We start from the raw sequence: 26,153 nt of genomic DNA, 5'->3' as shown, positions 1-26,153 counted from the left end.
GTTTCATCAGTACCCATGTGCTGAAGTTGAACATTTGAAACATCAGGGAAAGTGAAGCTAATCTCAATTTGCAATGTCTTCTCACTGGTTTTATTTAAATTTTATCTTCTTATCACTAGTATTGTTTATTCCACAAATGATTTACTCAAGTACACACTACAAAAATGAAATATTTTATTTAGATAAATTAAACAGTTATGTTACATGATGACATGTGCAGAACTATAACTAAAATCAGCTTTAATTTACTCCATATACAGCTCTAAAAAGCTTCTGTACATTTCCAAAATAGGTCCAACTTTATTGAAATAAAATCCAACATTTCACTTATTGTACAGGAAAGGTCAGGTAAACTAAAATTAACAAAATGGTCCTTATACACTGTTGAGTCTAAAAATCTGAGTTTAGTAAATCTAAGTTTAAAAACAAGTTAGCAGGCAAGAACATAACATATATGGAAACAAAACTTCAAAAAAAATCACTGCAAAACAACTTGGTAATTATTTACAATTCTAGGATAGGTTATAAAATGGGTGTGTAAGAATCCTGGACAGCAATTGGCTACACCAGTGCAATGCTTTAGTACTAGTTTAACAGGAGCATCCAGAGGTTTCTCTCATGTAGGTATTCTCAAACAGGAGTCTACATCACTAAGTTAAGAGCATTGAGAGTCAATGATTTTAAAAGCCCATTTAATAAAGTGACGTACCTTCTCTCCTGTCCCTTTCCCAATGCTTAGAAGCAACCTTTTTCAAACTTCCACTGCTGCCAAGACCTCTGTCAAGTCCTCTTCTCCATCCGCTCTCCCAAAGTAAACCCACCTCTGCTTCTCAGACTTAACCCTTTCCTGCTTGGGTTTCCACTAGCCAAGGTCTAAGAAAGTTTCACTGGTACTTCTGTGGCAGCATCTCCCTTTAAGTACCGCATCCTAGTGACCATGGTTGAGCCTTTCTAGGGTAAGTAAAGAGTAACTACACTGGAATCCATCGAGTTAACCACAGTGAAAGACTAGAATTTAGGATCCATGTATCTTCCATGAACTATCCCACTGTTTCATTTTGGAAGAGCTGTTCTGGTTGTGGAGGGAAGCATTAAGTCCCATGGCTGACAGAACATGATTAAAAAAGTCTCACCAATTGTGGCTCTATTTCCCACTAGTGCCAGGTGGTGCAAATGTAGACCAGCCACCAGTCATCTCACCCTGCTGAGAGCAAATCTAGGCAAGTATTTAACAGATCTGCCGCTACCACTGACCAGTCAACACTAGTGTAGATAAGGGCTTTGGACGATCAGCAAAAGCCTGCTGGTGCCTTACCTAACAATCTAGGCCAGCACATGGATTGATAACATCAGTGGCAACTGAGAAGCAGTACAAGTCTTGAGCATTTGAATGCTGAGCAATACTTTGAAATTAGGATGGCTGCCTGCGGGCCAAAATTAAATGGAAAAAGTACTAGTCAGCAACAAACAATAATTCACTGTACTTTTAAATGACCCTAGTTTGTTATATTTCTTGTACATGTCCACTCCACAATCATAGTAAGGCTGCAGACCTTGTGGCAAGGCCAATTAATGACCTTAGAGATGGCAATATGTATCCAAGATGCACAATAACCAAGGTTAACCAGCACTACAAAATGGTCTCATGTCTTAGTGCCTCAATAATTGATCAATTCAGTGCTACTGCCATATACAGGACATAAAAATACTAGAGATCAGAGATGCATGCACTCTTTCCAGAGTTTTGTTTGAGTAAGATTTCTCATTACTGTAGAAGAACCCTGCAAAATTAAAACAAACTGCAACAAGGGAAAACATTCAAAGTTGCGATTATAGACAATTCTAAGTTTTACCTTTTACCGAAGTTTTGTTTCATACAAATAAACCTTGCAAAAATACCGTGCAAATTCTGGCATACAGCTATGATACACAATGTACAAATAAAATACCAGAATGGTTATTTTTTATTGCTAGAAATTTTATTTGGTTAAGGGATTTTATACAGAAGTGTATAAAAGGGGTGTGGAAACTGGTCAGAACAAGCGAGTGTTGACTTCTACTTGCCTTAGAAGCCAGGTTATACTGCGTTTCAAAACTTCACATCAATGAAAGCATCTCCCTGTTGAGCAAAGCAAACATGCCCAAAACAGGACAGAAGAGTGATGGTGAAACAGACTAGATAACCTAGGAAAGGGTTCCATTTTGCTAAACCTTTCACTGATTTGAATACTTCCAGAGAATATTTCCTTGAAAAATTATAAACATCCCATTCAAAGTCACATAAAATTAACTATGAACAGACTTCCAGACAGCCCATATCGATAGACCATCAGTGTATTTCACAGTCCACTAAATCAATATTCAAATGACCACAAAAAATGAGCTATGAATTTTGCTTGTGGCCAATGAAACGATTTGTATAAAGTCTAATTTGTCCCTGATCTGGCCTGCGGGATACTACATTTTGCAAAAGCCTTTCTGTATGGTCCAGAGAAAGTTTCTGGATATTGCAGTCTTCAAGTTTAGATTTATAGTATGAACATATTAGTATGTTCCTCTCTGAGTGTGGATATTGGTTTCAAGGTCAAAGCAATACCTATAGTGAAGAAAATTTATATTGCACTCATCAATAAAAAAATTATATGTAGTACAATCTTACCCTGCACCTGCCTTTTGTCCCCGTTTGAATGAGAAGAATATACAGTCGTCTAAGATCCTAAGAACTGTGAACATTCATGCAGCAAGGAAACTGCATCCAAGTTCTCTTTATTGTAGGCTTTCCCATCCTGTTGGTGACACTGCAGCACAAAGAGGCTTGTTTAGAAACAAACTGCTCGTGGTCATGGATAGACTAACAACATGAAACAATATCAGAAGCCCTGTTAAAAATAAACACCCATGATCAGTCAGGGAGACCATTATCGCACTTGTAAGCTTGCCAAGTATATGGAGGGTAGGGTTGCAAGTTATCTTGTCATGATGGCAGCCGGCAGCAGCTTCAGGGGACAAGGTTGCTTTAAACTCTAAGAGTCAATTAAAATGTTCCAATAGTTTTCCCCCCCTTACAGCCATCCTCCTCCCACAAATTATAACCCCGGACGCAACAAAGTTAAAAGGAAACACTGAACTGGGTCATAAACTGCTAGCTTACCTAGTCCCAATCATGTCATTATTCGGATGGGCTCATGATGTAAAAAGAAACAATAAGTTTCTCACTCCTTGCCTCTTAAAGTGAAAGTCCTCTGTAGGATGGCATGAAAAATCATGCCTTGCATCTGCCTCAGTCTGAACTCAAACACCATCCCTGGATGCACTGGCAATTTAAAATCCAAGTGGAAACTGAAATACCCTCTGCCTCCAGACTATCCTGCATTTTTATGTTTTACAAACCAGCGTGGTTATCAATGCAGCCCTGAAAACACCCCCTCTCCCCAAAATATGCATAATTTATTCAATTTCAAATATTTACACGAAGAAAAGGCCTACCTTTAAAAGACAGATTTCTTCTGGCTCTATATAAAGTGCAGCTCTCTAATTTAAGGCAAATTTATGTGAAATATAAAACATGGGTTTGTCTATATGTACACATGTTCCAATTTAAACACAAGAATGCCCCTTAAAGGGAAAGAAAATGTTGGCTGACTATTCCTAATGTAGTTTGAGTTTATGATCTTCCTGGAATTTTGAAGGAACTTCCTAACATTATGCCATACATAAAACCCTTTAAAAATCTTTAAATATATCCAAAGAATGCAAACTAAAAAGGTGGCAACATGTACATAAAGTTAGCTCCAAAGATTTGAAGAATGCTGGGCAAAGTGCAGACGTAGCTTTTGCAGTTTTCAGTAGCTACAGTAAAGTTCATCAATACTGCATTGCTAAATATGTATGCTATACACCTAAAGCTAATCTCAGTTCTGGTAATGAGTATTTTTCATCCCCGTCTGTATCAAATTCCTTAAAGCTCTGTGGCTCTTGTATTGCCAAGCCAACCAGAGTTTGGAGATCTTCATAGGATAGCTTTCCATCAATGCCTTGATCTGTCTTTTCAAACAAATCCTGAAGATCTGCAAAAAGGACAAAGTTTTAAGGAGCAAGCACTTTAATTACACGATGTTATAGTACAAGTTATGCTCCTTTTTTACTACATTATATGGTCCCTTACAAGCCTGGAAAGCTACATGAGGCTTTATAAGATGTTCTTTGTATACATATAGTAGGTCAAACACAAAGCATAAGCCAGTAACCATGAGAATTCAGAAAGCAAGTGTAAGCTCTGCTGAAGGTGTGTAGATTTTATTTAGTTGGAATCCACTTAGTGAATGTGAACACAAAAGCATTTAATCGCTATTTCTAATGATATCTAAAAACCCACTCCCCCAACCAAATATTGATAAAAAAATATACAGACTTAGTTTACCTTCCATGACAGAAGCCTTTCAACTAAAAAGTTTCTATACTTGTTATGTAGATCATATGGAGGGACAAGCATTTCTATTATTCTCTGCACATTTTTTGAAGCTAAAACATTATATTTTTGCCAACTTAAGAGTTGAAATAGTTCTATCCAGATACCAGTTTGCTCTATCTTACAGCTATATCCTGCGCCCTTGACACCTTCCCACTCCTTTTATCCCTTCTCTCCCACCCTGTTTTATGTATCTTTCATGATACACCTTACACTCAAAACAGTCTCCCATTTCATGCAAATGGCCCTTCTCCAAATCACTAAAGCCCATTTTCTTCCATCCATCCTTCCTTCTGTTGGACTTGTCAACATACTTTCTATATGTTCCATTTCCAGAACTACCATCCCATATTCTGCCTCAGCTATGTTATACCACAACTATTCATGGTCTGTTAGTCTGCACTTATAGGAAGTGTTTATGAAAATCAAAGGTAAACCGAGATGTACCTTTTATGGTGGCAATTCCTGGTAACGACAAGCGTCTTGGGTGTCCATTTCTCTCCATGTTGCCTCCAACTGTTCTCGATAAAAGTTTTGGAAGATTTGTAGGCTTTGACGTAGCAGTCTGCATTTTTCCACCTGTTAAAACAAATGTAAAATAACTTCTATCAATTTTAACACAATTAAAATCAACAGGGACAAGATAGACCAGTGGTACAAAGACTTTTTGCCTTACAAAAACTAGGTTCAAGCGTACTATGGGGTGGTTTGCTACTTTCAACATGTAGCAAGATTTTGCTATATCTCACTAGTAGTAGGGAGACCCATTAGAGATCTAACTTGGAGAAACAGGAAGCAAGCAAATAAGCCATCTTATAGGACATATCACCGAAGTATATTCTGTAAGACAGTTATGTGGTTTTAGTATTCCATGCTATACTAGGAAATGTACATTAGTACATTTTGTGAAAAGAACACACACTTGCAGTATGAGTGCACTTCAGGGCATATGCCGCTCTCTAGCTGAGGGGCTTAAAGAACAAAATTTCCTAATGGCTAGATACTGTAATTGTCCACTCCAGGGTTTCTTGCACCTTCCTCTAGATCACCTGGTGCTAAATATTTTGGAGAACCGCCACTGGTCTGATTTGGCATGGCAATTCCTACACAGGTCTCACTATTGCTCTTATCTCTTTCCCAGTAAGTGAGGTGAGAGCCTTTTTTTGGAAGGAACTGTCAAGTTTAGCAATTAGCCAGATGCGAATTAGCAAGTTTCTACTACAGTAAAGAGTGGCCATTTGATGCACATGTTTGGTATTACTTAGGACTGGAATAGCAGAGATACTGAAGTTCGGGACCGAGGTGCAGTAGTAGAGCTGTAACTCTTGCTGGCATTATGCTAAATTTTTAGAAGCACTAATATTTATTGAAAAAGCAGTACTTAATTTGGCTACTGAGCACCAATTAGTATTAAAATGATAAAGTGACAATGTGATAGTTTAACAGATCCTGATGACAAACAACATTTCATTCCATGCCTGTATTGCTTCTACATAAATGGAAATGCTACACAGCATAAGTTAAGGGGTCCTTCTAAGCACCATGGGAAACCTCACTTAATTTCTACACGTTATATTTTGAACTCTAAGCAAGAGTTCTCCGTTTTAGTACCATCAATTTCTTTCTATTTTAAAGACTACTCATGTTCCCTGACCAAGATCTTAATATTAATTATTCACCTGTGTTACTTATTCTCGGAATTATAGAATGATCCTTCAAATTTATGTGACATTACTACATAATATTCCCACCTTTTTCTGATGCCTCAGATCTTTCATTTTCTGGCTTGCTTGTGAGAGCATTGATCAGTTGAAGCTTCTCTCTTAGTTTTGATACCTGATGATCTACATTTTCTATTTTCTGCACAAAGCAACAGGAAAATATTTCTTAAAAACCACCTTTTTTTTTTTTTTTTAAACCAGGTACAGCACAGCACAGCAGGTAAAGAGAATTCACTTTACAACTGTTGGCCTACATACTTCAGTTGGTTAAGAAGGTAAAAAAAATCTTCAGGGAACTATATCCCATCAGAGTTCACTCCTATGCAATGCATTAGTCTCTAATACCAGAACTTGAATCTAAAACAGGCAAAAATACTTTTTTTTTTGCATTATTTGTTTCTAAACAAAAAATTCCCATGCTTTATTTACCACTATTTTGTATCTAAAAGTAAGGTGTCCAGTATGTTGACTAAAGCCTTCATTTACTATATTTTCCCAACGTAACGTGGGGTAAGCTTCTGACATCTTAGTAGAGCTGCACAGCATTGTTTCAACTGCTTATTTTTTAAGTCTTTGTGCAACAATGATGGCCGTGGTGGGATGCAGGAGTTATAAGTTACTAAATCCCTGACAAATTAACTGAAAATATCCAGACCTTTATACAGAGCTTGTTTGTCACACATGGGATCTATTTTGCTAATTCTCATAGTGAACATAGGATTTAAGCCAGGTACTAAAACCCAGCCACCACATGTAGTTGAACTTGGGGTCTTGTTTATAAGTTATGTCAACTCACTGACTCTTAGGACATCTTAGGAATTATTTCATCCATCTGAATTCCTTTTAAGAGTATTTCCCCTTGTTTATTCCTTTCCCCCTCCCTCAGACGATCTTGTTAAACCCTGGATTTGTGCTGGAAATGGCCCACCTTGATCATCATACACATTGTAAGGAGAGAGATCACTTTAGATAAGCTATTACCAGCAGGAGAGTGGGGTGGGGGGAGAGAAAACCTTTTAAGTGATAAACACCCATTTTTTCATGGTCTGTGTGTATAAAAACATCCTCACTGTATTTTCCACTTTATGCATCCGACGAAGTGAGCTGAAGCTCACGAAAGCTTATGCTCAAATAAATGGGTTAGTCTCTAAGGTGCCACAAGTACTCCTTTTCTTTTTGCGAATACGGACTTAACATGGCTGTTAGATACTCTGATACCTTTTAAGAGTATCTAAGTTAAGTTTTATCACACTGTCCCTTTCAAACTTTTTGCTCAATCTATCCATTCTCTGGCCCATACTTCACAGACTGAACATGTAAATCAAGATTACATAAGAGTTACAAAAACAGGGTTACTGAAGGTATTTGATCTTCAGCAAGTATCACTCGGATGATCACAGGTTGTTTTTTTAAACCAGTGAACAAGCATTTCTTATGCATCCAACTACCGCTCCAACACTATTTATATACTGAATATAAAGGAATAAACTGTTTTCCAGAAATAACTCCCACCCACAGCAATTCAGCTGCTGTTATTTAATCAGGGTGGTCTTTTGTTTGTCTATTAGAGATGCTCTCAGTTAGTCTTTACAGTTTGTTACTTGAGGGGGAAGGCTTTCACTTAACCACAAAACATGCCATGAGTGTCCTGATCTCTCTTAGTAAGCAGTTGATGTGCCAAGGGCTGTCTGCCAAGACGACCCAGCCCCTGGCCCCTCAGAGTCTCCCTCGATGCTCCTTCAGTTGCAATATTGCTGTTGAATGCAGCTATCTTGGCAAGTTACAGAGGGAGATGTAGTTACTGGGAGCCTGGATCCTGCAGCTTTTACTCATGTGCATGCTGCTTCTACAGATTTCAAGATGGCAGGATCTTACCCTATTAGTTTTACTTCCATCTTAACTCATTTCCCACACACACAATGTTGTGGGAAAGTTACTTTGCTACCTCACTGTCTTTGAAAATATGTATTAGTATCAGACTGATCTAAATAAATGTGACTTAAAATGACTAATGGCATGATCTACTAATCAACACTGATTTTACTTTCCTCTGCTTACCTTTGCATTCTGTGCTTTTTCTGCACCAGTTTCATTCTCTAGTTGATCTTGACTTTCCACTTTTGGGGAGGTAGTTGTATTACCCACCTGAAGAAAAAGGTGAGAATATTAGAACTTAGACATTTGCTTAAAGTTTTCTGAAATTAAGTTTGCTTCCTTCAAACTGGGCAAGCATGTAGCAGTAAAACAGAAACAAACTTACAACAAATATACACCAGAACCACATTAATATTAAGAGGTTAATTCTGGTTACCACACTATGTGAAACATATTTCTGCAGGATCTCATGCATGGACTTGGCCACACTTTCTACTTTCCAACAACCAACCAAGACCCTGCAGAACAAGATGGGATTAAGTAGTGTATTTAAATGCAAATTTCAAATATGGCATTGGGAATCTTACCTTATGTAGTCCTAGAATTTAATTTCAGCCCAGAAATTTATCTGCATGACTCAATGTTAATGAGACTTATACAGTAAATTCCTACACACTGTAGCATCAGCATACCCTTACTGTATAGCATACACTTAGAAAACTCTATCCTAGAGGCAATACTAGGTAGGAGCATTCAGGGATTGGCCTAGATTCTTAATGGGCTGGTGGAAGAACTGTGTCGGTTTCAGCACACAAACAAACATTCTTAAGGTTGCCACTTAGGATACCTGAACAGCAGCTGACACTTCCAACTTCCTTTAAAATCAAATATTAAGCCTCTCAGAACATCAGCTTGACACATTTCCTTTAGGTTAGCCAGTGGTTCTCAAACTTCATTGCACCGGGACTCCTTCTGACAACAAAAATTACGACAGGATCCCGGAAAGGGGGACTAACGCCTGAGCCTGAACCCCACCATCCGGGGGGAGGGGTGGGCCCGAAGCCAGAGGTCTTCAGCTCCAGGCAGGGGGGCTGTAACCCAAGCCCCACCACCCAGGGGATTCGGCTTCAGCCACGAGCCCCAGCAATTCTAGCACCAACCCTGGCAACCCCATTAAAATGGGGTTGTGACCCACTTTGGGGTCCCAATCCACACTTTGAGCACCGCTGGGTTAGTCCATCCCCAGTGTAGTGAAAGGCCTCCCTAGTCTCTTGCAGACTGGGACTGCTGCACAGGAAGCACCCTCAGCCACTCAAGTACCCTACAAGGCAAGCAGGCACCCATGGTCACTGAGCACTTACCACAGTAGTGGACAAATTCTCTCTGTTTTCCAACGTATTCACAGCAACCACAGAGTTTTCTAACCATGTAACCCTTCGAGTTATATTACTGATTGTTGTATCCATACTTAGAAGCTTTAGATCATTGAGCTTTTGGTACGCCACTAAGGAAGCATTTATCTCTTCTACCGTGGCATGCAGGAACTGGTTATCCTGAAATAAAAAGACAGCAAGTTGTGTTATCCTACTACGGTTGTTTGGAAACACTGCCACAGCATTATTTTAGTTAACGAAACAGTGAATGAGCCCAGCTCAACCAAGTATCCTTCTCCAAAGGGCCTCAGAGCCCCACAAATTACTGTGTATTTGGAACTGCCTGACAGTGAGAGAGAACAGAGTGAGTCACTTTAGCTTTTGCTGTTTGAAAATGGGATTTCCTAGTGCTAAAACTCACTGCTGCCAATGAATACTCTGATTACAACAGGTGCCATGCAGTTAACTGAAGTGTGCATTAACCTAATTTCAATGCAAATTACCTTAAGCACAATACCAATTACTGTATTGGACAAAAAGCTTAAGCACTAGGCATTGTTCATACAAGGTTTACTTCTGAAGTGGGCACGGTTTGTATTAAAAACACAAACACTGGTTTCACTCCCATCCCAAGGTTATTTCCGTCTAGTCATATGTCCCATTCACTCATTTTTCTGAAGCTGTTTCTGTACTTTACCACCTTCAGAATGACTCATCACCTGCCACTCCTTCTCTTGCTCAAGCTGACAGGCAAGTACCTGACACTAAAGCCAGGTTCTATTTCAAGTCCTTAACTCATTAGTCGCACTTCTACTACAAGATACACCCTTAACTTGTTCAACCACCAGTTACTAAGCCTTTGCAGTGTACTCACTTACACTATACTCCTAGTAAAGCTATGAAAAATGTCACTTAAGGAGGCACTGTAAAGATCCATCTAGAGTTACATGCAGAAACATTACTATGGGAAAACATTACAGGAATATCATTACAATATTGTATTTGGCTTATGTGGACTCTATTCAAGTTCAGCCTTGACACAAACATACTTCATAGTATCATACTACAATATTGAATTGCCTAAGGGAAATATTAATTGTACTTTTACCCATTGCAATACTGCTGGTATTTAATGGAAAAGCAAGAAATACCTGTTTAAAATTCTCAGTCTGATTTCCATTGCTAATTCTTGGACTGACAGTTGCGGAAAGTGAAGATATCTGTTTTTCTCCATTTTCTTTAATGTATTCATTCTAACAAAAGAAGCAGAAGTTACATTAATAAATATTTTGTTACATCTATGAAACAAGACTGTAGACATAACTTCACATATTTTAGTAAAATATCTGCAAGAATTACACATTTTGAACCATAGGTTGGTTGTGCATGGAATATTTTAAGTATGCGAGTAGAAGGCACATTGTACGATTTCTGTTCTATTAAATAGGTAGGGTCCAGACATTCGTTTCACCAAAATAGTGGCCACACATTAGCCATTTTCCCCATCACATGCAGCATTCAAAGTACACATGCACGTAATACACATTTCAGTTAAGAAAAATTAAGAATGAACTGCATAGTTTCTTAGAATCAGCACCAACGATTTTCCAACACATAGCACAAAGAATCTCTGGTTGTCAGTGTTAGAGAGTTAACCCTGCTATAAAAGAAAAATCGGATTAGTGGAAGTGAACAAATCGATTAGCATTATGGTGTTCTTGAAGTGTTTCCTGCTGCAGCAGCAGAAGTTAGTTTACAAACGTCCATTCCCAGTGTGGCAGGAAGACTGAAGGTTTAAAAGTAAAAAGGTTCAGTTATTTGAGAGTTTCAGCTGGTATTAGTGAACCTATATTTCCTATGTATGCACCTTGATTTGGGCCAGAGACTTGTTCACCCCAGCCTACTCCTAGCACCACCACAATCCCAACTGCTCTCAAGTTGTTGTGCCGAGAGCCACAGTAAGTTGTACTTTGCAGCACGTAGGTGGTGTAAAGCCCTCCGGAGGTGCCACACCTACACAGTGGGCAACCAGTATTTCTGGTCTTGCAAACCTATGGAGGGAACCAGAGATTCTGGCCTCAAGAAAATATGCTCTTATTACTGTACAATGGATGCCACATGAAGACTATTAGCTATTATATTATTATACTAGCCAGCATCTTGCAGAGATCTTTAATTATTATTTTTCAAGTTACACAGCACTTGGCAGAGTTCACATTAAGCTTTACACAGGTTATGCAGCTAATATTTAACTCTGTTAAATCAGTACTGTCCTTACCAAATCATTTTGGAGTCTTTCTGTGGTTTTCTTGTGTTCTTCAATCGCCGCCTGCATAGCCTCAACATCATGAGCAACACTGGTTAGAGTGCTACCGATAGTAGCTACGCTCTGAAAACAGAAATAGCAACTTAATACATTTCAGCTGTGCTCAGCTGCAGAACCTGAAAGACCAACTTGCAAAACAATGTTTTGTTAATGAAATGCCAGGCAGCTAGATTGTGAGAAACCTATGTGATGAACTGGAGGATTCAGATTTGCATTTACAGAATATAATAGCCATTTTATCCTTCGTCTTTGCTCAAAATGTTTTGATGCAAACAAGGAAGATTAATATAACCTCCATCCACATGTATTCTTCCATTTTTCATGTGGGTGACTTAAGGGGATCTATAGGGGCATGCTCCTCCTGCAGCAATCTAAGTATTTCTGGGCTGTTAAGCCGTACTTAGATGAACTTGACCATTTTCTCCTCTTGTAAATCCCAACACAAGCACACAGCATACACCCTCTCCACTCTTATGGAAGAGTGTCCTACTGCAGCAACAGTGCTCTCACCACTTACCCTCAAACAGTTGCCCTTCTGCAAGGGGAACTCTGATACAGTAAAGGAATTCTTCGGGCTTGTTTAACAGTATAAAAAAGCCTCCCCATTGCTTTCAGAGACATTAAACTGCAATGGAAGAGGAGGCTTAAAAATATTCTTAAATACAATTCAGGGGGTAGCAGCAGTTTCCCTAGCAAACAAGGCAACACCCAAATACAAAAATTAAGAAGCTCCACATATGCTTCTTTTCCACAAGAGTATTCAAAAAACCATGCTACCATCTACGCACTGCAGCAATCTCTTGAATGATCTAATGTGCTGCAATGTACACACAGTGAGGAGTGAAGGACACCAAGCTTAAAGGTTAGAATTTCACCACTTTTTTAGTTGTCAAACCTAAAAACTAGTTAAACAATTTTATTTAACTCCCTATAGTGTTTTTCAAGCACTTTTTTTAAAATGAAGTTAAGGCATAATGTACTTCCTGGCAGGATTCCAACTTTACACTGTACTTACCAAATGTAAGACTGCAAGCAAGAGGATATCTGGGAGAAGAGTGAAAATGGATGCCACTATTTCCAATACCTTAGCTTAGGGTTGGAAATAGTGCCCTTCATGAACCTAGTTCAGCTCCCAAAGTTCCGTCATACTGTCAGCTGGGCCTTCAACTTTAGTGAGATGTGGCCAAGCATGACTTGTTCCAGCAGGAAATGCAGCCTTATCATTCAGCTCAAAATGGAGCATTGCATGCTGAAACCTGAAGCCCTAGAGACCAGAGTTCTATATTAAAGTCGGTGGTGGCAGCGATGGGGAATCTGGGGACACTGCAATCTTCTGTTTTGTGCAAACTGGGTGCAGCCCTTGGGCTCCTGGAAAATTACTTTAAGACTTACCACTGATATAATGCCTCCAAAATGGAGTCTCCTGATCATGTCAAAACAGGTGACTAGCTATAAATACTCTCCTCTTCCCCTTCTTTCCCAAACCCTACACCCATCTCTAGCTTCAAATAAAAAACAAAACCCCTACAATGTAACCAACCACACTGTGCCAATTCTTCATTATATTGATTTGTTTGTTGTATCCCCATCTCCAACCCTTTACTCTGTGTCTGTAGACTGTAAGACTTCCACTTAGATACTGTCATCATGATGGGTATCCAGCCCATCTGTAGCCTTCAGGTATTCCCTTAATATAAATATTTGCTTTAACAAAACTGCTAATGTGGACCTTAGGAAAGTTTAGGCAACCACTTAACCCAGGGAACAAGCCAGCTCCTCTTTTTGAAAGAAAGTTCAGCTAAGGCGTGAGCCACAGAAACCACCCCAATAACAGTTAACAGAAGTCCAAGTACAGTTACACTTGTTTCCATCTAGCTAGTCTTTCAAGAGGTTATCAATTGCCTGGAAATATTCTCCACATGTGGAGCCCTGCTCTACAAGAACTCTGACCACAAGAGGGGTGTGTATTTGTTACTTTTAAAAAAGAGTTTAAACCAGTGCAAATTTAAAATAAAAAGTAGCTGAGATACAGAAGGCAAAACTAATTTCAAAGACTTTTACTAATCAATTTAAATTTTGTCAGCTATTAACATAAAATGGCAGATATGTAACTTGGAAATTCTGGTTAGTATGTGTACACTGACCACTTCATAATGAATTTCACTATGCATATACTGAAAACACAATACCCTGAGGGCTTTCCTACTGTCACTTCAGTCTATTGGATAAATGACACAGTTTCTGCACGTCTACATGTTAATATAAAAATAAACCATACAGAGAATTACATTACTGTTGAAGTTTAAGAAGGTTTTCCAAAAAATGATATGTTTCCACTTCCAACCAAAGAAAGCTAAATAAATATTGATTTAGGGTTGTAAGGGTTATAAAACAAAGCCAAGCCCTTCATGTACATGTGAATGGAGGAAGATTACCAACGCAAATGGTAATATACATATAAAACCAACATAAAGGTGTACCCATTTCATGAGAGATATTTCTCATTTTACCAATTAAAATGTGTCTAGAGAATTCTCTATCATATTCTAGCTTGCCTTAAGTAAGGATCACTGAGCATGACAGTAAAGGTGTTCCACTGAAATAAACACAAGCTAACAGTGTTTCATAGAGGCATATGATCTTTGAGAGACTCTGGTAGTTACTGCTGTTTGACTAGTTTCCAAATGTTTCTGCAATCAGCTATAGTTTAGAGTTAGTGTGATGTTCACCAAAAGCCATATTTAGAATACTTACCTTCTGAAGTTCCTCTACAGTAACAGGAAGAGTAATCAAATCAGAAGCAGACTTGATGTTGGCTTTGAGGTGATTTACTGCTGATGTCAAAAACAATATCTAAAAACAGAGAAAAGTATTTAGAATTAGTAAACACATCAAAGTTCTTTATTTCAATCTTCCCCCACCCCAAATGACTGTTACTTTAATTTATAAACTGACATTCAACACAAGCAACTGCTTAAGACCATGTGTTTTTCTTGGAAGTGCACAGAATCCATAGCCCAACCAGTCTTCACCACCACAAAGATGTGGGATGGCTGATGTTTCTAACACTATTAATGCCTTCTCATAAAACAAAAAGCAAGAATTTAATCAGCTTGGGCCCTGCAAGTCACAGGAAAACCCTGACCACAAACTTTAGAATTTGCAAAAAAGAATTTGTGGTGTACATATCAGGTTAATTTCACTCTTTAGACTGCTTTTGTTTGGACAGATTGCTACCCTCCTTTACTATTCATGTTAAATCTTGTGTATAAGACAGACACGGAAAATCATTTTTGTGGTACTAACATCTGGTTAAGTTATAATAATCAGGATTGAGAACTAGCATAAGAGACTGATCGTCTGGATGAGATACAAGTGCCTGAAAATAGGACCTATAAAGTAATATCTTCTCTACTGTGTTATTTTATTCATATCACTGCCACCTGAAAAAGGAAAGAATCTTAATGCCTTTTTATTAATAGAAACTTTTTAAATGCAAAGTCTTAATAGAAATGTCCAAACTCGATATTTTTGCACTTTCACTATTCAGTGAACTCTCAAATATGACACTGTACCTTGATAATATTGTAAGTACTTTATTGAACTTCGCAGTCACCTGAAAAAGAGCTAGAAAAGGATGGCCCAGTGGTTGGCATGCCAGCCTGGATTTGGGAATCCCAGGTTCAATTCCAGCTCTGTCACAGACTTTCTGTGTGACCTTGGGCTTGTCACTCAGTCTGTGCCTCAGTTCACTATCTGTAAAACGGGGACAACAGCCCTACCCTACTTCACAGGGGTGGTGAGAGGACAAGCACCTTCACTATTGTGAGGAGCTTTGTTTATAGTGTAATGAGGTCAAATAATTAAGAAAATAGAATATTACACTGAACAACTGACATACAACTAATACTGTAAGTTGGCCTATGTAAGAGCTCTATTACATGAAACATCAGTACTACTCCTTACATTGTTTAAAATTTTATTGTATTTGTAAGAATCATAGGAACTAAAGCCTACATATTTGTTTGCAACAAATTTTTTCAATTTGTATTTGCCCATTGCTATAGAATTAGTTTCCTGTAAGAGAACAAAATGACAAGCAATAATCTTTTAAAAGCAGGAAATGCACTATCATCTAGTTCCTTATTGGTTAGCGTGCTTATTCACAGTATCTGATACAACAAAATGCTCAACTTTCCTGTCTGTCCCTCCCTTAATATGTGCTTCAAACAGCTACATAAAATGGGAGCTACATACATAACGCACTGAAAAACTAAGTTATGAAAGTAGAAGAATTTCTGCAAAATAGTTTAGCTCAAAAATTAGTTACAAATAATGCACCAGAAGTTGAGTCATTAAAAAGATTAAGTCATTCAAATGGACTTATACATATGATCTATGCAAGTTACAAAATTGCCAATTAGCAAGTAAAACTATCAGCAATTTGTGGTCATTTGCTAAACACATCACTTTAAAAGCAGTTTACACTTCTCTGCAGTTGAAGTGAACAAAGTACAAAGTTCTTCCATTTGACAATCCAGTTGTTAAACATATAAATTCAGCCTGCTCCTGTAAAAATATATGCAGTTTCCCAAGCTGCAGAAAGGCATAGATACTGGTTTAGCAGTAGGCTGGCTGTGACAGAAATTAGTAAACCCCTTGTATGTCAGGCTACCAGATTGGCCTGAAGCGGCCAGCTATAAAATAATTGAAAACTTGGAAGGGATTAGTGCAAAAGGGCCAAATTTAAAGGTATTTAGGTGTCTAAGGATGCAGAGAGGTGCCTAGGTGGATATTTAAAATTTAAAGATCCCAGTAGGCACCTATTTGCATTTTTAGGCACCTAAATATCTTTAAAAATCTGACTCAAAGAGATGACTTTATCCAACATGAAATTGTTTTTGAAAACAATTTCACAGACTGAATCTAAATCTCCATCTTCCCAGCAAAAGGTATCTTTATCTTCACTAAGATTCTTATCTGTCAGTTTTAATTAATAAATTATGATTAAAATTAGATAACACTCAAAAAGGTTCAGATCCTCAGCTAATCTAACCTAGTTTAGTGCCATTAACTTCAATGGAGCTACATTTTATACCTGCTGAGAACCTGACTCATCTTTTTTAGCATGTTACATACTAATAGAGGTATTGAGTTATTTGCCTTTACAATACCATAAACGGGAGACAGATTGTGGTTTAGGTATCTTTCATCCCCCTCAGCTTCTGCTGTAATTAGGTATGCTAATTCCCACTTCCAACAGCCCCCTCACACTTGGGGCTGCCCTCATGTTAGGAGGGACAAATGGCATAATTATCTCTGTCACAAAGATGAAGCAATGTCAACCTGAGGCTGTCTCCTTTAAACTTTTCCTCCCAGATGAATGGCAGTCAGTCACTATTTTTGATCCACTGTAATGTGCTCTGGTTGCGATTTTCAAAGCTGACTAACTAGGGCATTTTGCCATATATGTGCCATGAAAACTATAGGGAGTTGTGTCTGAATCCCTTAGTTAGCTTTGAAAATTTCAACCTACATCTACATAACTTCTCATATTAAGTCTTTAGAGAACTGATTACTAGCATGCTTGTAAGTATAGGACAGTTCATTTTCATTCTTACTTTCATACGAAGTGTAAACACACAGTAAAGTAAAGACGACAGAGTAAATTTAAAACATTGAAAATATCCCATGAAGTATTTTTCAATATTAAACATTTGTTCCTATTACCTGTTTATTGATCTCAGTGATATTTATCCAAATTTTATTTAGTCCCATGTCTCCAGTCTCTATTTTCTCAAGGTGCTTTTGCTTATCAAGCAGATCTTCATTTAATTTGGGGATCTCTTGGAATGATGTTTTTTGATTAGATTCCACTAAAAAAAGAAATGAAAAACTGAATAATCCTGCAAAACAGACTAAGATGTGAAAATTATACAAGCTAAAACACAAGTTGTAGCCAGTGACATCTACAGTAGTCGGGGAACATTGCAAGTAACATTCTCCACTGTATAATCCTCATATATTCAGAATCAACCCAGAAATAGAGTGTTGATTTAAATTGATAGCTCCTGCCCAACAGTAACTAACACATGATGCCAAAAATTAGAGAGAGTCTACTATGTTTGGCACTTTACAGTACCTTCGTATTATGGTTATTTCTGACAATCTTTAGAATCTCTTCAGGCAATCCAATCATTTTGCACTATTTTCTTATTACATCATAGTTGGGAGCATATACAATAACTGATGTAATAAAGAAACTGTGCAAAATGACAACAAGAGTCCGGTGGCACCTGAAAGACGAACAGATTTATTTGAGCATAAGCTTTCGTGGGTAAAAACCCCAGTTCTTCAGATGTAAAATGAGTAAGTGATGAGAACTACCAAGAACTGTACTCTCATAGAAAAAACATATGAAATTAAACCCAATCCCCAATTCAAACACTGACTGCTGACTATGAAGAATATTCCAAAGAGATTAGAGTGATTTCATATCACTTGAAGGAACTTGGAGTACTGAACAGAGTAAGTAAGATGAGGCTCTGAGACAAACTCTTGATATCAGAGGCCTAAACTAAAGTAATGGTCAAGACTTTGCTAATATAAAGCAAAGTTAGGCTATGAGCCAGAGGCGGGCCCTGCTCAAAGAAGTTGGCAAGAAGAAGGCTACTAACTGCACGTAAACACATATCTAAAGGGTATGAAGTACTAATAGGATGAACATGTGCCAGGATGGCACCAGAACATCCCGGTACGAACACATTCCACAGAGATAATGAGGAACAGGCTGACCCATCCTAAAGACAGGGTCAAAAGGATAATATGATGAGAGAGTTGTTTGTTCGAACCTACATGTACCAGGAGAGAGGTAGCACGCTAACATGTAGAGGGGTTGTACCTCAATGTGTCAGGAGTGATGTGCAACTTGTTTGTATCTGTGTATAAGAATGCATCCCTGAGTGGATGTCTTCGTTCAGCCTAGAAGGCAGTGGAGAGTCCTGCCACTGATTGAGCCAGTCCATTGTGAGGGGGCACATATTCGTCGTATGTCCTTTAGAGTCTGCTGGAAATTATTACTGTGCTTCATTTGACAATAAACCTGGCCAGGTGCCTTCGCACCTTATTGGAGTCTGTGGTCACTGGGGGTTCTCTCGGGGTCTGCTGTGTCAGCAGAGGGAACACACGCATGCAGCCGATTGTTATCATTGAACAGAGCGGAGCACCACACCGGTGGCGTCTGACAACAAACTCCGTTTACAAAAAAAAATGCATGTACTTACACACTAAAAGTCTGCTTGTAAAACAAGTTGGCGAACAGAAAATTCTTTGACTAAAGAGAAATTTGTAAATAAAGAGTAAACAGCACACCTTTAAAGAAAGTGCAGTGAATTCTGTGGATTTATGATCTATAGGAAAGCGACATTTTTATTTAGAATTTAAGATGGGGATTTTTAAAAGGGCCCAAAGGAAATGAAGAACAGCAGCAACTCCCACTGACTTTATATGGTTCTCCAAGGAAAATAAATGTACTTGATTGCTGTATGCCAGGGGTGGCCAACCTGAGCCCGAGAAGGAGCCAGAATTTACCAATGAACATTGCCAAAGAGCCACAGTAATATGTCAGCAGCCCTCCATCTGCTACCCCCCTCCAGCCCCAAGTGCCTCCCGCCCACTGGCAGCACCCACACAATCAGCTGTTTTGCAGTGTGCAAGAGGCTCTGGTGGGGAGGGGGGAGGAGTGAGGGCACGGCAGGCTTGGGGGAAGGGGCAGAGTGGGGGCAAGACCTGGGGCACAGGATGGGGTTGAGCAGTGAGCACCCCACAGCACATTGGAAAGTCAGCATCTGTAGCTCCAGCCTCGGAGTCATCGCCTATGTAAGAAGCCGCATATTAACCTCTGAAGAGCCGCATGCGACTCCGGAGCCACAGGTTGGCCACCCCCGCTATATGCTGTGCTGGGCTTCCTTAAAGCCCTAAAGGGTGGCAGCCCCACGACACTTCTGTTTTCTAGTCCCACACTTTCCTCATCCTGAAAGGCTGCTTCCCCACATTTAACTGCCTACCTCTTTGGGCTCAAAAATATACCAATATTTAAGAAGCTTTTATTTAAAAAAAAAAAATTACTTTTTATAACTTGTTTAAAGAAAAAACAATTTTGGGTCCTGATCAAGGATTATAATAGATCTGTATGGACTCCTCAGGATCCAAACAGTGTTTTATTCAGAAGCTCCTATAGGTAAATCAGGTATTTATAAAATAGCTTTAGAAAGAAAGTAAATGTTTTTACCTAAACAAACTGACAGAGTCCTTTGCATTTCTATGCTTTTCACTTTAAGAGCTCACATTGAAATATGATGGCTTGTCCTCCCACTCCTACTTATAATTCCAGGAAACCCTGCAAAAGTTTTTCACATTAATGAATGCGACTGATTTCCCCACTTTCATGTGTTCATTATTATGCGTTTAAGTGACCTATTTAAAGCTGGTACGACGCTTTGAAGATTAAGTACTATATAAATTCTAAGCATCACTATTGACAACTGACCTGAAACTGTCTTAGTGAAAGGCATAGTGTTAGTCCCAGGATATTAGAGACAAGGTGGGTGAGAGGTAATATATTTTATTGAACCAACTTGAGTTGATGTGAGAGAAGCTTTCAAGCTACACAAAGGTATTCTTCGGATCTAGGAAAGGCATTCCAGGCATCACAGCTAAATACAAGGTGGAACAGGTTCCTTGTATTTAGCAGTGATGCTCAGAGTACCTTTCCCCGACCTGAAGACGAGTTCTGTGTAGCTTGAAAGCTTGTCTCTCGCATCAACACAAGTTGGTTCAATAAAATATATTACCTCACTGACCATGTTTCTTTGGTGAAAAATTGTCAGATTTTTTTTTTTTAAAAAAAGCCTATTTGAAGTTAAGAGATTTTCCATTTGAATTTTCTTAGTATCATACTGAAAAAAATCATAAGTGTGAAATCCTCTCTCTTACACAAAGCTGCTTCAGACATCAATGGCAGAAACTACCATGTCCACTTTGCATACAAGCTCATAATTATAAAAAATACATCACCTACCATTTAAATCAAAAGGAAAACACTAATTAAGGGATATGTTCATGTTATAAGAACATGTCCATAAAATCTGGTTTCTCTGTAATTATAACAAAAGTAAAGCAGAGGTGTTTTGGGTTATCAGAAGCAGTTTACTGAGCGTATTCCCAGTGCAACATCAGGAACATACAATAGGAACAATAATGAGAAACGGTTAAAATAAAAATAAACCCCAACAAAAAGGAAAACTGGTCTTGTAATTACAGCCCTTCACTGAGACTCAGGAGATTTGGGTTCAATTCTAAACCCTGCCAGGGAGCCTCTGTGCCATCTGCAAATGGGGATAATAATGTTTCCTCTCTCCGAATCTTCATCTGTCTTGTCTATTTAGATTGTTAGCTCCTTGAGGAAGGGACAGTCTTCTCTGTTTTTGTACATTATGCTTAGTACAATATGGCTGAGAACTTGAGGCACTACTGTAATACAAATAAACAGTAACAAGATAGTTCTGTATTTCTTTTCATGTGAGGGTTCATACTCTGATTTTGCAGCATTGTCCCTTTGGGGGGACAAGCTTAATTGTTTGAGGGAAGTCTATGCACAGGGATGTGATTTGATCGTGCTGCAACTGTGTCAACCTTGTATGAGTGAACAAAGCAACACTCATACTAATAAGCAGAATGTTTCATGTAAACCTAAATTCCTCTAAGTTCAGAATTATCAACTATCAGTTTTAAACAAGAGATGAAGATAAATAATGAGAAAAATGGGTCCTGGAGTGAGCAATTTCAAATGAAAGTAAAGATACACAGAAATAGCCAAAGTTGTACTAAAGCAGGACATAACTGGCAGCATTCAAAGACATGAAAAGAAGTTGAGTTTTTTTAAAGCAGCCAAAGGAATTTTCACAGCTTCCATTAATTTTAATGAAAGATGTGTTAAAATCCCTTAAGACTACTTGCCATCCCCCGCCCCCCCCCCCTTTAAAAAAACAGTGCTGCAATCATGTTAATCTTTAACAGTCCACAGACCATACACCTCTGGTATTTTTGAGAACCATTTTCACAGTGTTTTTAAGAAAGATATATACAAATCTCCATAAAAACACATGGACAGCTGAGGCTCTGACCCCGTCTATCTAGACCTTGTCTTGTGACAATCTGAAGCACAGGACAGTATGTTACATTACGCACAGCCTACCTTCTCCCAACAGCGAGGGTAAAACACAGCTAAATTATTCAGTTTAATATATCGGTTGATATACTTACTAGTTCGAAATTTTTCCTTTAGTGCATCCAGATCTTCCTTGAGGGCAACCTGCATCCATACTAAGCCAACGCAAGCTACCACACAAGCAGCCAGAATGACAAAAGCACATAGTGGATAACAGAGCTTGCAGCATCGCAGGTATTCTCCCCTGAATAAAAGATCAAAAATTGACCATGAATCTGCAATGGGACATGTACAGCTATATTCTAAGAGTAAGACAACCTACAGTCAAGTTCACTTAACTGACACACTAACAAAACAGCAAGTTTGCTTCACTGGGGAGAAGAATCTATGCAATGCATTTCCAGGAATAAACAGTTGATTAGTGAAAATCTGATTTCAACAGTATTCATAGTAAAATGTATCCCTATGAGACTGAAAACATGCTTCCTCCTCCATGCCCGTTGTCAATTGTCATGCTTCTGTTTCCAGAGTTTCCTGCTTTATTACAATAGAGTTACAATGCAAAATTAAAGTTTGTTTGGAAAGTAATGTAGACTTAAAGGGTAGGACTAGACCAATTATGATATGACAAAAGATATTTTAAAAGTATTGTAATCCTGAGATGTAAAGCCTTTTATTTTAAGTCATTGTTGGAGGATCTTCAATATTTAACTGCAGAATTTATTTACCAGCAAAAGTATTTCCTCTATACCTAGTATAACAGCAACACTATGCATCAATTCATCTGTAAATTTAATAGTATAATTAAAGCATATGTGCATATACTGGTAACCATTCGACCTGTCTAATTACTATTCTTTACCTCTGTGGATATTTAACATGCAACATATGCCACATACATGTTACAAAATACAGAAGCTATTTCAGATCTATTTCTACTCGTTGTATGAAGATAAATTCTTTCATACGGGACAACACACAATTTATTTAAGAAAAATCTTTCTGAAGATCGTTTTGCCCTTACTGACTTTTATAAAAGGAAAGATTCTAAGAACACATTAAATGAGTTACTTTAGAAGAGTTAAGGATCCATTTGCAACCAAGAGACTATCATCAGACTACCTGGTAAATAATCCTGTAAGGTTAGCTACTGGGGTCATGCAGTGATGTTGAGATGGAAGACAACCAAGGAAGTATGGAGGAACTTTTTTCCTCAGAAGGAGAAACTGAAGCTAATTTCCTGAGCATCAACAAAATAAAAGTGGTGCCTACAACTACAGTGGTTGGTGCATTAGAAACACGGAAGACAGAAAGGGATTTATTCATCCAGAAACCAGATAGCTAGGTGTGTGACTAATCTGCCCAGTGGGTGCAGAAGTGTCAGATTCCAGGAAGAAGATAAGCAATTTTTTAAAAATAGGGAGAAGCCAGTGGCAGGCTTACATAACACCACCAGTAACTTAGAAAACTGAAGAGCTCAGTCTTTGAAGTAAATTTAAATTAGAAAGACCAGTCAGTGCCTGTGTGAGAGCTTTATATGAAATGTCACCAGCCAGATAATGTCCGCTAGACATGGGTAATGTGTTATGCATGGATACAAAAACAGTATAATATGGACACATGAAAGCAAGGATGGGATGAAGGCTATTAGAGGCAGCCTAACCTTTTGGAAAGAGAAATTATGCAGGAAGAATGGTCTCCATCTTAACCACGAGGGAACCACGCTGCTGACAATTAAGACTTATTTTGTGTTTGAGAAGAGAGAATTGAAGAAGGGGTTGAAACTAGGAGTCAAGGAGCACTCAGGTTTACTAAGGATAGAAAGTGAGCAACTGAAATAACTGATGGTAAGTAGAACAAAGATGGAAGTAACTAGGATCAAGTAAGGGGTGAGACAGATGGGAAACAGGGAACAACAAACTCAATAGGGCAACAACACTGTGCTATCAAAAGAGCGCACAAACCCCTTTTTATCTTCAAGGGTTATTCCTCATATGTCAGAGCCTGATGAAACTAGGTGCTAAGGCCAAGTTACCCTCACAGCCCAGAACCATCTCCCACCTCCCATGTCCTATAACCTCCAGCTCCCCGATACGCCTATCCTACACTGTAGCCCAGTGATTCTCAAACTTTTGTTCTGGTGACCCCCTTTCACATAGCAAGTGTCTGAGTGTGACCTCCCCATATAAATTAAAAACACTTTTTAATATATTTAACACCATTACAAATGCTGGAGGCAAAGCGGGCTTTGGGGTGGAGGCTGACAGCTCAAGACCCCCCGCATAATAACCTCACAATCCCCTGAGGGATCCCAACCCCCAGTTTGAGAACCCCCACTGTAGCTCACAACCTTGATCCCCTCCCAAATTGTACCTCCGGTTCCTCTCACCTATTACATCCATCTATGCCCCCAGCTCTTAGCCCCCTTAAGCCCCCTCCACACCCAATACCTAACATCCAAAATAACCTTCAGCCCCCCTTTATCACACCAACTAATCCCCTAATCCAACCACATTCCAACTCACCCCCTGCTTCCTTCCAACATACAACCAGCCCCCCCCGTCCCAGTTTCCCCCCCACCCCCCGACCCAGTTTCCCCCCTACCCCCACCCCACCCCTCTCGTCCCAGCTCGCCCCAGACCCCCCCCCCACTTCCCTCACCCCAGCTCCCCCCACTCCCCACGTCCCCTACATTTAACCCAGCTTCCGCCTCCCAGACCCCGCCCCTTCCCCCCCAACCCAGCCTCCCCGCTCCCAGCGGCCGGGGCTCACTTGGCGAAGCGGGAGCGGGTGCCCGGCGGCCCGAACTCGTCCTCGTCGCCGTCGGAGCTGGACTCGGAGTCGGAGGCGGGCGGCTCGGTGCGGAGCAGCCGGTGGCCCGACCCCTTCTTGGGCAGCTTCTTCCGGCGGCCGTCCCCGGCCAGGCCGATCAGCGCGTTGAGCTCCTTGCGCTTCTTCATCCTCTTGTGCGGGGTCAGCGGGGCCCCGGCGGCGGGGGGCGCCGGGGGCTGGTACCCGACTCCCAGCACCGCCGCCGGGCCCCGGCTCTCCAGCTTGGGGCGGCTCCGCGCCCGCAGGAGGCGCCCCCCCCCCTCGGGCGGGGGCGTCGGGCGGGTCTCAGCGGGGGTCGGCCGGTCCCCGGGCGGGTCGGTGTCCGGGTCTCCGGGCCCCGCCCTCAGCAGGGCCTCGCGCCTCGGCGCCGCCGCCGCTGCCGCCTCCTCCTCCCCGCCGCCGCCGCCTGGGCCATGGCTGCGCCCTCGGCCGCCGCCGCCGCTCCGCTCCCCTCAGCCCCAGCGCCGCCCCACCTGCCAGTAAGAGCCGCTCCCATTGGCCAGCGGCGCCCGCCTCGCCCCGCCCGGCCGGGAGGGGGCGGGATCATTAAAGGGCCAGCCGCCCCGTCTGGCGCGTTCGCGAGCGCGTGGGGGTGGGAAGGGGTCGGTTCCAGTCCCGCTCCCGGCAGGCCCGAGTGGTATCGCCCATCAGCTGTTGGGAGGGGTCCCCGGGCCGTATCCAGTGGCAACGGCGGGGGCGGGACAGCTGAGTGGTTTGCGCATTGGCCTGCTAACCGCAGGGTTGTGAGTTCAATCCTCGAGGGGGCCATTTAGGGATCTGGGGCAAAGATGGGGGATGGGTCCTGCCTTGAGCAGGGGGTTGGACTAGGGGACCTATCCTGATATTCTGTGGACGCACGGCAGCGCGGGGCTGTATCCGACTCCCAGGGCGAGGACATCGGGGTGTTCTGATGTGGCTGCATTGTGTGATGCAGCGGTGACATCACAGCACCACGTGCGTCCCGAGGGACTTCCGCCCCAACCCATGACAAATTCTGCGCACCCTCTTTTAAAATTCTGCAAATTGTATTTGTCAATAAATGAATGTGGGGGCTCCAGCATGGCGTGCACGGGCCACTGGCTGCATGGAGGCGGGAGATCACCCTGCGTTCCCCCGTGGGACAGGGACTCGGCAGTGAGGTGGCACCCACCCCTGACACAGCGTGAGGTCCAGGTCTGCCCCACAAACACCCCAGGGCCCTGCCCCTCTGCGCCTGGCACAGTGGGTGTGGGCAGGCAGGCTCAGCCCATCAGGATGCAGTGGCAGAGGGCTTAGTGCGGGGGGATCCATCATCCAGGTGTGGAGAGAGAGGGCTGTGTGTAGGGCAATC

The 26,153-nt window shown here is 40.7% G+C and overlaps 1 protein-coding gene across 2 annotated transcripts; it reads right to left on the bottom strand.

The window, feature by feature from the left end:
* Window positions 1-152: 152 nt before the first annotated feature.
* On the bottom strand, window positions 153-25,235 carry EFCAB14 (EF-hand calcium binding domain 14). Of its 2 annotated transcripts, XR_007358198.2 has the most exons (12): window positions 24,764-25,072; window positions 22,087-22,235; window positions 17,494-17,639; window positions 14,518-14,616; window positions 11,716-11,826; window positions 10,589-10,690; window positions 9,426-9,617; window positions 8,248-8,334; window positions 6,220-6,328; window positions 4,916-5,047; window positions 3,487-4,067; window positions 153-2,798 (listed from the first exon to the last, which is right to left on the bottom strand). XR_007358198.2 is itself a non-coding variant. In XM_048862647.2 (11 exons), the coding sequence occupies exons 1-11, from the start codon at window positions 24,949-24,951 to the stop codon at window positions 3,892-3,894; spliced, it is 1,491 nt and encodes a 496-aa protein (XP_048718604.1). In that variant the 5' UTR covers window positions 24,952-25,235; the 3' UTR covers window positions 153-3,891. The 2 variants fall into 2 exon arrangements, 1 of the variants encoding a protein (XP_048718604.1); XM_048862647.2 differs by having other exon boundaries at window positions 153-4,067; window positions 24,764-25,235.
* Window positions 25,236-26,153: the final 918 nt, after the last annotated feature.

Source organism: Caretta caretta, chromosome 8, assembly GCF_965140235.1.
Source record: "Caretta caretta isolate rCarCar2 chromosome 8, rCarCar1.hap1, whole genome shotgun sequence".
In the NCBI taxonomy this organism is placed as follows: Eukaryota; Metazoa; Chordata; order Testudines; family Cheloniidae; genus Caretta; species Caretta caretta.
The sequence above is the reverse complement of the archived record's forward strand: the minus strand, read 5'-3'. Positions and strand labels throughout refer to the sequence as shown.